The sequence below is a fragment of the Monosiga brevicollis genome, genomic scaffold, assembly GCF_000002865.3.
Source record: "Monosiga brevicollis MX1 MONBRscaffold_39 genomic scaffold, whole genome shotgun sequence".
Taxonomy (NCBI): domain Eukaryota; class Choanoflagellata; order Craspedida; family Salpingoecidae; genus Monosiga; species Monosiga brevicollis.
The window spans coordinates 144270-156712 of NW_001865076.1; the positions used below are offsets into that span (position 1 = coordinate 144270).

The 12443-nt window shown below is 52.2% G+C and overlaps 2 protein-coding genes across 2 annotated transcripts in view; both read left to right on the forward strand.

The window, feature by feature from the left end:
• Nucleotides 1–92: 92 nt before the first annotated feature.
• On the forward strand, nucleotides 93–1877 carry MONBRDRAFT_34521 (uncharacterized protein; the record flags this gene model as incomplete). The annotated part of the gene is made up of 8 exons (XM_001750270.1): nucleotides 93–167; nucleotides 246–368; nucleotides 454–618; nucleotides 687–755; nucleotides 844–967; nucleotides 1192–1317; nucleotides 1390–1488; nucleotides 1601–1877. 8 exons carry the CDS (start codon nucleotides 93–95, stop codon nucleotides 1834–1836), a joined length of 1017 nt encoding a protein of 338 aa, XP_001750322.1. The 3' UTR covers nucleotides 1837–1877.
• A 6674-nt stretch (nucleotides 1878–8551) lies between these two features.
• MONBRDRAFT_12436 (uncharacterized protein) overlaps nucleotides 8552–12443 on the forward strand; it is a gene marked incomplete at both ends in the record, with an annotated part of 7714 nt that continues 3822 nt past the window's right edge. The window contains one exon of the mRNA XM_001750271.1: nucleotides 8552–11094. Within this exon, the coding sequence (XP_001750323.1) occupies nucleotides 8552–11094 (2543 nt within the window). The remainder of the gene's footprint in view (nucleotides 11095–12443) is intronic.

Below are 12443 nucleotides of genomic sequence, written 5' to 3' on the forward strand. Positions count from 1 at the left end.
CCGGCAAATACAACTATCTGACCCATTTTTGCGTTTGGGGTCATGTTTGCTTTGTGCAGGCAACATTCGCGTTTTCTGCCGCTGCCGCCTGGATGATCGTGTCCCAAACGTCATTCAATTTGTTTCAGACTCAGAGCTCATGGTGCCGGGCAAGAAGACGGTCAGACGTGCACCATGCCCCGTTTCAGAAGTGGCAGTCACCATAAGGAGGCTGTCAGATTTTCACAAGTGGGCTGTGGGTGTAGGTGTTTGAGTTTGACCGGGCCTACGGCCCACAAACGCGGCAATCTGAGGTGTATCAGGACGTTTCTCCGATCATCACCAGCTGCATTGATGGCTACAATGTTTGCTTCCTAGCTTTCGGCCAGGTTTGTGCGTTTCACCTAGTCTAGGCATACTGATGACTGTTGCATCTTGACACAAATTGGCGTGCTTGGCACATATGGGTTGTAGACTGGCTCTGGCAAAACATACACCATGATGGGCCCTCCGGAGAATCCGGGGGTGAATCGGGTGCGTTCCCAACAGAAATATCTATCCTGCATCTGCCACGTCGTTGATTGCGCTCGGCAGTTTGCTTTTCAATCACATCTCATGAGCCTATACGCCTGCGCATTTGTATGTGATCCATGCAGCGAGCTATCAAAGAGCTCTTTGAAATTTGCCAAGCGCGTGAAGACGTCAAGTACACCATGACGCTCTCGCTCATGGAAATCTACAACGAAAACATTTACGACCTGCTGCGCGGTGACCATGTGCGTATGCTGCCGCCGCATGACTCGTCACGACCTCGTGTGACTCTACTTGGGAATCGTGGTTGATTGGATTTTACCTGCCCTGTAGCGATCATTGCGTATTCGAATGGAGGAGAGCGGACGATCCTACGTCGAACATCTTACTGTGCGCGAAGTGGCAACGGAAGACGACGTCACGCGCGTCCTCGAAGAAGGCGATCGCAACCGCACTGGTACGCGTTGTTAACAGCGCTGGCACAATGTTTTGGTGATCTTTATCGTTTTGTTTTGTTTTTATTTTACCCTTGTTTATTTGTATGCCTCCCCTGTCTCTGCTGAGAGATGAGTTGTGGCGTTTGGCGGGGAGAAAAAGAGCTGAGGCCCAACCTGGCACAAGGTGCTTGTGCTCTCACCTTTTTGTCTCCTCTTGTTCACTCTATTGTGCGATCGATTTTAGTCGCTGCCACATCCATGAATATCCATTCCAGCCGATCGCATTTGTTGCTGGAGATCAATATCCACGGCGTCAATCGCATCACCGGCGTCAACAGTCATGGCAAATTAACCCTCTGTGATCTTGCTGGTAAGTGCTGCCGTCTACTCCAGGACCTCTTGCGAGCATTCATGGTACTCACTGCCATGGACTTGACGTCAGGTTCGGAGCGTGTGGGACGTTCGCAGGCCACAGGGCAGCGCTTGGTAGAAGCAGCTGCCATCAACAAATCGCTGCAGTCGCTCAGCCTCGTATTTCAAGGTAAGCTGACAAACTTCAGTACAGCAAGAAAACAACCCCGACTGAAGCAAGCGACGGGTATTCGCGTGTCCCTACGACTCTCATCCCGATGCCATGCGGATTCGACCCACAGCTATTGCAGGCAAGCAAAAGCACGTTCCTTATCGCAACTGCAAACTTACGCACGTTCTTCAAGACTCCTTGGGAGGTGACGCAAAATGCTGCGTCTTTATCAACATTTCGCCAGCCGAGTCCAACCTGGGGGAAACTGTCTCGACGCTTACCTTTGGACAAAACATATCGCGCATCGAATTGGGACCTGTGAAGCGCAACGTCGCCAAGCCTCGTTTTGACTCCATACCGCGCTAAATGCTTTTCTGTGACTGATTTGTTCATTTGGTTGCCTTTTTCGGTCCTTTGCCAAACGAGAGGCGGGATGCCGAACAAGGCTTTATGCTATTTCTTTCCCCTTTTCCCCTTGGCTCGGTTTTTGTTTTTTGTTTTTTGTTTTTTTCTTGACACAGAGCCTGTCATGCTATAACAGCCCAAAGCTTCTAATTGAATTCATTTAACATGTAAGCTCCTTGACCTCAAACGCGGCGAGCGTCAAGTTCGTTCTCCCACGCCGTGGAGCATGATTAATGCTCTGCTGAGCCATACCCCAAAACCGTGCATATGCAGCAAAACGGGATTCGTTCGAAAGGGGACATCAGATAAAACAAGATGAAATCCTTATCTCTAAAAAATTGACACTTTGATTCAGATGTTAGCTCTCCCCAACATCGTTCACGAGTCAATTGTCCGTCTCATGCTCTTGGCCACTCGACAAGCAAAAATCAGGCAGAAAAAGAACAGCCAGGGATATGGCAAACAGCAAACGTGTGTAAATGGAACTATCCACGACAGCTAGCTTTGATCCTAGTCGACCGTGTAGTAAACCACCAGCTCCGGATAGATTTGAGTGTTCTCAAATATGACCACCTCATGATATTGCCCACACGGTGTCGCAATAACTGAGTCATATCTAAAGAGACAACAGACGCAACAGACAGGTCAGACGGTGGCCAAAGACACCCGGCTGAGACTACCATACAAAAGAAGCTGTTATGTTCAACGTACCGCTCATTGTTGGGCGCATTGGGCAGAAGTGGAGGAGCCGGCGCTCCAGCCGGAGGTACTTGATGAACATAGGCATGGCCCAGTAGCGCTCGTGTGATGACGAGCATGCGTTCGCCGTTGGATGAAGGTTGAGCGTACAGATGACTCTAAGATCATGGAGGGACACACCACATCAGAACAGCAGCTTTCACCCAGACAGGCGTCGAAATTTAGAGTAGAAGCTACCATACCTTGCCGGGGTGATCGGCCAAGTATACACCAAGGCCGAATCGGTGACCGGCGCCACTGCCGGCGAAGCGACAGTCCAGGCCCAGGCGCACAATCTTGTCACGCATCGATCGGTCAGCGAAAATGCCGTGAAGCAACAGGCGCTCCTGACAAGATGTATCTCGCAGCAAGGCTGGCTGGCCCGGGAGCGCGTCCACTGTGGCCGTTTGAAGCCGATCGTAGGGATCTTGGGCCGTGATGCGATGCAGCATCTCCCGTCGCTTTGCGCTGTAGCGCTCCCACAATACAGGATTTTCCACACGCTTGACCCGCTGCACAGTAATATTTGCTGGCCCGCGCCCATCCGTGCCCAGCTGCTTCAGCAGGTCAGCCACCTAGCCACCAGTATATTCACATCAGACGACTTGTAAAAGAGCATTCAAACAACAAGCAACGCACCTCTGAAATGAGTTCGGGCGCATCGCGCAATACGTCAATGGCTGGCCCGACCTGGGTGGTGACAGGTCGGGCCGCCAACTGTCCACCACTAAATAGGCTTGGCCGTTGTTTTGGATCTGCTGCAAGCAGGGCCCGTGTTTCCTTGTACAGTTCATTCATCGAATCGCACATCTGCAGAGAAATCCAATATCAAAAGACACTTACAAAAGAGCATTCAAAGCGAGGCACCATGAACCGACCCAACCAACCATACATCACTCACCTCAGCCGCCAGGTGCGGAAAGCTGCAGGCACCATCCCCAGCCGATAAACTCCATCTGCAATGAGAAACAACCTCATCGCTACACGACTGGGCAGGTGGGATCGTCTGTGGATACATGTAGGTGTTGTAGAGAACACAGCCAAAGGAAAAGGCATCCTGTGCCGGACGTGCGCCCACGCGGCCCCCACCGAAAAGGACCTCGGGTGCTATATGGCCTGTCGTGCCCGACGCAGCGGTAGTCGTGCAAGGCAGCTTCGTAGCTTCGGCTGCCGCCTTGGCAATGTCGAAATCGCCGAGCCGCACAACGGGCTGATCCTCGTCGCCGTCCAGCATCACATTGCTCAGCTTGACATCCCGGTGCACCAAGCCCTTGCTGTGCATAAAAGCCAGCGCCGAGCGCAGTTGACTCATCAAACCCGCAATGACGGCTGAGGTGGCCAGATGGCGCGCTTTGCTCAGCCACTGCTGCAGATCCCCCTGGGCACACCACGGCTGCACCAAGTAGGCGCTAGGTTGGCCCTCTCGCACGTCCACAAGCGCACCAAAGACTGGGAGAATGTTTGGGTGCTCTAGCTGGCGCATGGCACGAAGCTCGCGAAGAAACGTACGACACTGATCTTGTTTGTGCTGTCGAGCAAATGCGTACTCCTTCACAGCCAAATCTTGTTCGAGATAGTTTGGCAGCGCCGCACGGGCTTTGTACACTTTGTGATTTTGGCTGTACTGGAGGTCGAGCTGCCCCAGGCTGGAGAGCGTTAACGCCTGGTCCACCTCGGTCATGGCCTCCAAAATGAGACTGGTGGGAAGGTCTGGGCCAAGCACTGTGCGGAGGTGCACTCCCAAAGCACTTTGCTCAGGGTGCAAAAAAACCAGCAGAGTTGGAAAGTGTTGGCACAGCAGCTCTGCCAGTGCTACCACCTGATCCACCTGTATTTGATCTGATAATTGGTCTCGCAGGCTGGCCAGACGCTCTTTCTTTTTCCGCAGATCGGCTTCAAGACTAGTGCGTAGCTCATCTGGGGCAAACGCCAAGAATGATGTGGTAGCCTGCATTTGCTCCTGTAGCTTGGTCACTTCCTCATGAACAGATGCAACTGAAGCCGCGCTGTCCTGAGTGATTCCACTGGCATATTTAATGCCCAAGGTCAACACGGAGAGTGTCGTGGTCTGCCAGTCGATCATGTCTTGCAAATGCTGCACCAGAGCCTGTGTCTCATGGAGCACAAATGCTAGGTACCAATCTTGATGCCCATAGTCGTGTTCTGCTCTCCAATCCGCGAGCTGTTCCAGGCCATTCTGTCCGGGCAGGGACAGTCTTTCGTGAGCCTGGCATAGCTGCTCCCATGCATGAGGCAACGCCTCGGCTGGAGGCGGTGCGCTCACATCCAAACATTGCGCGCATCGTTGCAACGTCTCGACGTGATACATCGTGCCGGTGGCCCCTGCCTTAGCCAAGGCGCTCAAGGCATCGATCAAAGCTAGCACCAGGCGTTTGAGGTTGTTGTTGGTGCTGATGAGCAGTTCTTGGCGCTCGGCTCCCACGCCGCCATGCAACATGGCAACTTTGTCCAAAGCTTCTGCAAGATTGGCGGGTGGCGTCTCTGGTGCGTCTGTTGTCACGGTGAGTGGCGTGGGGCATGCTGCCAACGCAGCCTGTAGCTCGAGAAGAACTGGTTGCAGCTCAAACTGGCTAGCAAGATCATGCAACTCTTGGAGCACTGATACCAGATTGTCAGTGTTTGGGTCTAATTGACTCAAGCGGTGACTTAGCGCTTCAGGCGTTCGAAGTGCCTGATCAAGCGCGCCGAGGGCTTGGGTGGTGGTAGCCTGGAAGTTGGCCCAGTCCATAGCAGGAAAGTCTGGTGGAGCTTCATCAAGGGTCTTTTGTATGTGAGCGACTCTCGTTGCAAGATTGGGGTCGTGTTTTGTGGCCCCGCTGATAAAGGCCTCGAGGTGTGGGAGGGGATGGGTGGTGGTGCGCTCGGGCAGGAGTGGCTTGAGCCAAGCATCCACCGCCAACAATACAGAGGCCGTAGTCTAATGGAGTTGTGTGGTGCCATGGTTGTAAGAGGTTGGATGAGGGATGGGTTTCAAACAGGAAGCGTGTTTCGGTGCACACGAGAGGTGGAGAGTGAAGGCGTGGGGGCCTCACCGCGAGGGTGGGCGCAAGGCTGGGCAAGGGCGGCAGCCATGCGGACGGCAGGGCAAGCGAAGGGGGCGCGAGAAGCTTGAGTGGTTGTGCGAGGCGAGCCGCATGGGTAGCAAACGTCGTCTCCAACTTATCGCCATGCCCGGTGCTACGTCCCCACTCAAGGGGTGTTTTACCATCCTGAGAGGCACGGGCCACAGTCAAACAATCAGAACGTAGGATTACGATCAATAAAAATAGTACTCATAAGATGATTTTACCTTCAAACATCAATAATTGCACCTATATAAACTATTTTGAATGGTCCATGTGAGCTGGGCAACGACGCGAGAATGAACATTGGTGCCATGCATTTGTTTCCTCAAAAAAAGAAAGACGACATCGAAACGCCTTGCGTGTGTGGAGGCCCATCGATGGGAGAGCGGTGTTCGGTTATATCAAGCAAAAGCAGGAAGCGGCATGAATATACTGTGGGAATGTCATGGTGCATAGAGATGGCGGCTGGAAGATATCTGAAGGTGAGGGAGGTGGAAGCGGACAGCATGTGTGGCAACTGTACCAAGAAAATAATGTCATGTCGGTGCATAAGCGCAGTCCGAAGCGCAAGCAATGGCAGGCAGCAGGTACACCATGGGCGGGAAGCAAGGCAAGATGTAAAAAAGAAACTGAACGGGCGGGTTCAAAAGAAGCGAGGCACTAAACTGGACAGGGCAAGCACGAGGGCGTGTGCACAAGAAGACGAGATGGTGGGAAGGCATGAAAGGTAGGGTAGAGTATAGAGAAATAGACAAACAAAACGAGAAGGAGGAGCAAGAGCAGCCATGATGGAGGAGTGGGAGGCACTGACAATGCACTTGGCCTCAGCATCGGCGCCATGCTGCAACAGCGTCTCTGCCACCACCACATGCCCGTTATAGCAGGCACCGTGCAGCGGTGTGTTGCGTTTCTGCGGGTTGATGCGTCATCACGTACGGATGCAAAGTCCACAGTATCTCGATGAGTTGTTAATATACCATCCGACATGATGCATCAGCAGAATATGCATCACGAATGGGGAGATAGAAAGCAGAAAGCAAAAAGCACCCAAAATATGTAAGCGAAGCTACTGACGTTGTCCTTGACATTAGCATCAACGCCGTGCTTCAACAGCATCTCCACCACCTCCACATGACCGTTATAGCAGGCGTTGTGCAATGGTGTCATGTCTCTCTGTCATCACACACAGACAGCGAGAGTTGCAGCACCCATGCATCCCGTTGTCCCAGGATGAGCTGTTTGCATACGAGATTGGTGTACCACAGGACATGCAGAGAGAGGGGAGCGGTCAAGATCAAAGTGCAGTCATCAAGGAGAAAGCAAAAGGCTCTGACTTTATCCTTGGGTGTCGTATCAACGCCGTGATTCAAGAGCATCTCCACCACCTTGGCATGGCCGTTATAGCAGGCCTTGTGCAGTGGTGTTAAGCCATTCTGTAAGTGAAGGCACCATCACCACGTACAGATGTATTATCGTGTGTCCCACAGTGGCATCGTGAGCAATGCAAAAACTGGATCCGGCGTGCCAACAGCACATGCAGAAAGAGAGAGGCAACATCAAAAAAAGAGCGGGCAATACTGACTTTGTCCTTGACTTTCGTACTAGCGCCATGCTTTAACAGCATCTCCACCGCCGCCACACGACCGTGGTAACAGGCGATAAACAGTGGTGCCACGCCATTCTGTGGGTTGATGCACCACCATTACGTATGGTATGGGTGCAGCAGTCTGATGCATTTGAGAACGGGTCACAACAGTTTGCCAAATAACTGACGTACCACATCTCTGAAAGTGGCAGCGGAGCGAATGCGTTGTGGGTCCCAGCTGTTCAACAGCCGCAACACTTCTTGTGGATCTGATGAACAACTCGCATTGTACAGCTGCCAACCATCCGAACTCATGGCACCGGTCGCTGGATCAACGTCTGCTTCTATGGCAAACTCCAATTTAATGAGCCCCTCCAAGTGAAAATTGTCTGACTACCAAATGTCTTGTTGGAAGTCGCCGAGGGGGCGTGCGCGACAAAACGGCAGCCAGGGCGGCAGATCTTGCTCGTCTCACTGGCGCGCCAAACGACTCACCTCAGGATTACAGTTACAAACAATGTATACTTGTTTGCCTAGCACGCGACGTCAACAGTGCGATCAGCTCAGTGGCACTCAAACTCATGCACGGAAAAAAAAAGCGGCAGCGTGCGCTCAATGATAGATTCTCAGACGTTCTGGCATCGTCACAAGCCCTTGAGCCGGTGGTCCCCATGGTATCCACAAGCCATCTCACGCAAGATCAGCCAGCACGCAATGGCACTGCACCTCAAGTCGCCAGCGCCGGCCGTTAATGCCGAGAAACGCGACCAACAAGCTCAAACAGATGATGATGCTTTAGGATGATGACAACGAACAACAACAACAAGCAGGATTACATGTAATCATCGTAATCGGCAACTGCTGCGTGTTGCCTGTGCCTGTGTGTCTGTGTGTCTGTGTCTGTGTCTGTGTGTCTGTGTCTGTGTGTCTGTGTCTGCCCCTGTGTCTGTGTGTCTGTGTCTGTGTCTACCCCTGTGTCTGTGCCACATACGCCCACAGTTTAAGTGGCAATGTGGGTCGAGTCCGAAATGTGCTGGCAACCCTCAATATTATGTCGACGTTTTTCCAGCAGCACCCCACATCGTTGAAAGAGAAACCAAAACTACATTAGACTCTTTTGTTGAAAGCAGAACAGTGGTTTAACCTCTTTCGAAAGAAAGCACGAACCGGATTCTCATGAGAGTCCGACAATTTGGTGCAGTGAGCAAAGTGCATTTTTCTTTCGCCTGGACTGGCGACAAGCGCTTGGAATACAAGCATCGCCGCCATGTGGTCCAGTTCAAGCTCGCATCGACCCTGCTATCAGAAGAATGATCTTCCCACATCCTTACAGCGCCTTGTTGGAAGGCCAATCGACCCTCTTGCCTATGAGCTGCTCGAGGCCAAGAGTCAGGAGCATGACATGATCTACAGACTTTTGGACGAGCTTGTTTCACAAGCGAGCAGACGATCTCGGACTGCAGGGCATGTGCCCGAGTCTTGGCGCGTCAAAGACGATACGTCACCTGAAGAATATCTTGAGCTGTGTCAAAATCTTCTTGTCCGGGAGACCGCCGAAGAGTTTTGCGCTTTGGGCAACCTGGCCAAGGAGCCGGACTTTGATATTGCCTTCAATCGTCGCGATGAAGATGACATTACACAAGGGCTGCTGATTCATCGAGTATGCCCCAAGGGTGCGTCTTTGAACGCTGATGCACTGCGGCAACAACTGAGCACCTTCAGAAGCACTCTGTTTGTTTGGGAGGGCCGCCTTTGCTTTGCCAAGCAGCCATACGTGAATTGCCCTTGCCGCAAAGAGTCTGAGAGAAATGGGACCTGTGCATCGGAACTGAAGCACGAAAATTCGTTGAATGACATTGTTGACATTGTCGAACGGCTCCGAACAAATGAGAAGAGTCAACACGAATCTGCCGACGCCACCCATGCCGACAATGATCCTGATGGAGCTGATGCTGACCAAGCTTCACGTAGCTCTGATACCCCCAATGCTGTCACGCAGTCGGCTGATGTTGCCCAGGTCCCCAGTGATGATCCTTCTGCTGCTGCTGTGGCGACAGACTCATTGAAATGCTTGCTCCACCCAAACGCGACGCTGCAAGTGCCGTGTTGCGTGGGCCCCAGTGTCGAAGCCTTTGCCGCCCCCAGCGTCATGAAACTGCCTTCCTCACGCATCCGGCAGCTGAACTCGCTGGCAACGATGCTCACCACCGTCGCCTTGCTTGGTACAGCACTCGACTATCTTGCAAGGCAGGATAAGCGAGCCGCCGACTTGGAGCACTGGCTGGAGGTATTCTGCAGACCACAACGTCGTCGGCCGTGTCTCCAGCTGCAACCACAGCCCAGGGCCACAGCGAAGGACCCAAGCCAAGATGAACACAAAAAAGTTGTGAAAAAGTTTCAACATGAGCTGGAAGTTGTGCAAGGTCCACCAGGCACGGGCAAGAGCACCCTCCTTTCTCGCGCAGTCGCCCACTGCGCTGAATCAGCCTTTTCAGAAGATGGAGACAACTTCCTACCCCATGCCATACTGATCGTTGCTGTTCAAAACAAAGCTTGCGAAAATATCCTGCAACGTCTTGATTCTGAAAACGTCTCCATGAATCAAGTCCTTGTCTTGGGGACGGAGCGCCACGCCGATCGCCTGGGACCATGGCAACGCTGCGCCTTGATGCAAAATCATCAAGAACGTGACCCAGATGTGCAAGCTTGGTATGCAGCCTTTAACAATGCGTCGAATTCAGAAGCGCGTGAGAAACTACACGATCGCCTCCAACTTGCCCTTCGGAAAGCGGAGCTGAGCCTTTGCGCGACGGCCAAGATTGTGGTTGCCACCTTGGACTCGGTGCAGCTTTTGCTCACCAGCAGGCGACTGATGCTCCTGCGTGACCGGATCAAATGCATTTTTTGCGATGAAGCAGGTACCCTTCCTGAGTTCCGCGTGCCCATCTTCTCTTTCTTCGATACAAAGTTTGTTCTCTTGATCGGTGACACAAAGCAGCTTCCACCCTTTACTCGGTTGCCCTACGAAACCGCTCGAGGCCCCCTTTCTCCGATGGCCCGCATGCAAAAGTGTCTGGGACAGGCTGGCGTACACAAGCTAACGCAGCAGTATCGGTCACATCCAGTGATCAGCAATTTCGTGTCGAAGCTCTTTTATGAGGGCAGCTTGCATACTCACGAAAGCGTGCACTCGCGCAAATGCAAACCCGGCCTGGAATACTTTGAGGGCTTGCGCTACGAATACACTCATCAAGATGATGATCATCAGGAACAGACGGTGGAAGAGCTTGTGGCGATCAGCCAGCCAAACTGGATCGAATGCCTTTGCAAGGAATCTATGATGGACGTCGCGCGTACCTCCTATGTAAACCTGAAGGAGGCTCTGGCGGTGCAGGAGCAGCTGGAGAAAATTTTGCACCGCGTCGCCACAGCGCAACAACTAGCCTCGGGCCCATCTACCCCGGAAGAAGCCTCAGAAGCCTCAGCCTCGGGAGAAGCCTCGGTCATGCCTTGTGTGACAGTCGACGTGATCACATTTTACAAGGCTCAGGTTCGCGTTTTGGAACAGAGACTTCTATTTTTGGGTATCATTGCGAAGGGCGTGCAGTACAATGTGCGCATCGAGGTTAAGACCGTGGACGCTGCTCAAGGCTCAGAGGCTGATGTGGTTATCTTGTCCCCTGTGCGCTGCCACGCATTGACGGACGACAAGACGCTTGGTTTTCTCCAAGATGTGCGTCGCCTGAACGTGGCATGCTCTCGTGCACGTTCCGCACTCATCGTCGTTGGTTGCTTGTCTTACTCACATGGGTGCGTTGACAAGAACCGAATTTTCAACGAGTTTGTTGGTTTGGCCAAGCCCTCGAATCATTTGTGTCTCCCAGCTTCACACCCGGATACCATGCTTGAGGATGACTTTATCTGACCCGTCAGATCCAATTCTTCCTGTAAAAGCGAGGAGAACGAGAAGTCTGCGAGCGTCTGTCTTGCAATAGTTCAATGTGGGCCGGTGTAGCATTCTCACCTTGCCGTCGTGTTGGCGTGCATGTATTGGCCAGCAATGTGGTTCTGATCTTGCGCTCAGCATGGTACCAACTACAATTGAGTGATGCGTTATTTTTCTCAGCCAGTGTATTCATTATTCAAAAGCTAAACCAGCGTGCCAGCAGAATGAATGCCGAGGCTCTGAAACCAGTGAGGGTTGGACACGGCATCGCAGTCACATGCACGGCAAAGCACAGGCAGTGATGATCCCCCGGTCTGCTGGCGCAACGTTTCTGTTCAAAAGCTCCGTTGTATGCACAGCGCTGAGTTTGTTTGGTTTCTTCGTGGCGTTCCTGGAGTTGTGTTGAGCGTGTGGCATTCGCACAAATTCAACATGGCTGCGGCCTTCTTCGAGCCGCTTCAAAAAGCCGATCTTTTTTGACCTCGAGTTGCTTCCCTGAAGGAACTTGGCGCTCAACTTGCCGCTGCCGCTGAATCACAACACGTGCATAACTACTTCTGAGCCTTTTCCTGGTGGCTCGGATTTCTATCACCTCGAGAGTCCATTATCATGATACCGTCACTCGGGGAGCAACCGCTGCTGGGTATTTGTCTAAATGGACGCAACGCTTGTGTAGGCGGTTAATCCGTGCCTCGAGGCGCCTAATGGCATAAAAGTTTGCTACCCACTGTTCTAGTGCCTCGTGCTTGGGAAGAGAGACGAACGAAATCGCTTCTGAAGAATTGACCAAAAATAAAAGGTACACTACATTTCTATCGTGCCAGTCATCACCTCGACACGCCTGTGTCATGAAATCGACTTTACTCTTGGCGACTCCATGCCAGGCAAGAAGAGCCAACCGCCATCAAGCAGAGTTTACTAACACTAAACTGTAAGAATATAAACCAAAAAAAAATTCGACTCAAATTCGTTGAAAATCCCTGAAAAAAGATCATTCAAGTTAAGAGAGAGATCAAGAGAGAGAGAGATCAAGAGAGAGAGAATCAAGAGAGAGAGAGATCAAGAGAGAGAGATCAAGAGAGAGAGATCAAGAGAGAGAGATCAAGAGAGAGAGAGAGAGAGAGAGAGAGAGAGAGAGAGAGAGAGAGAGAGAGAGAGAGAGAGAGAGAGAGTGAGAGAGAGAGAGAGAGGGAGAGAGAGAGAGAGAGAGAGT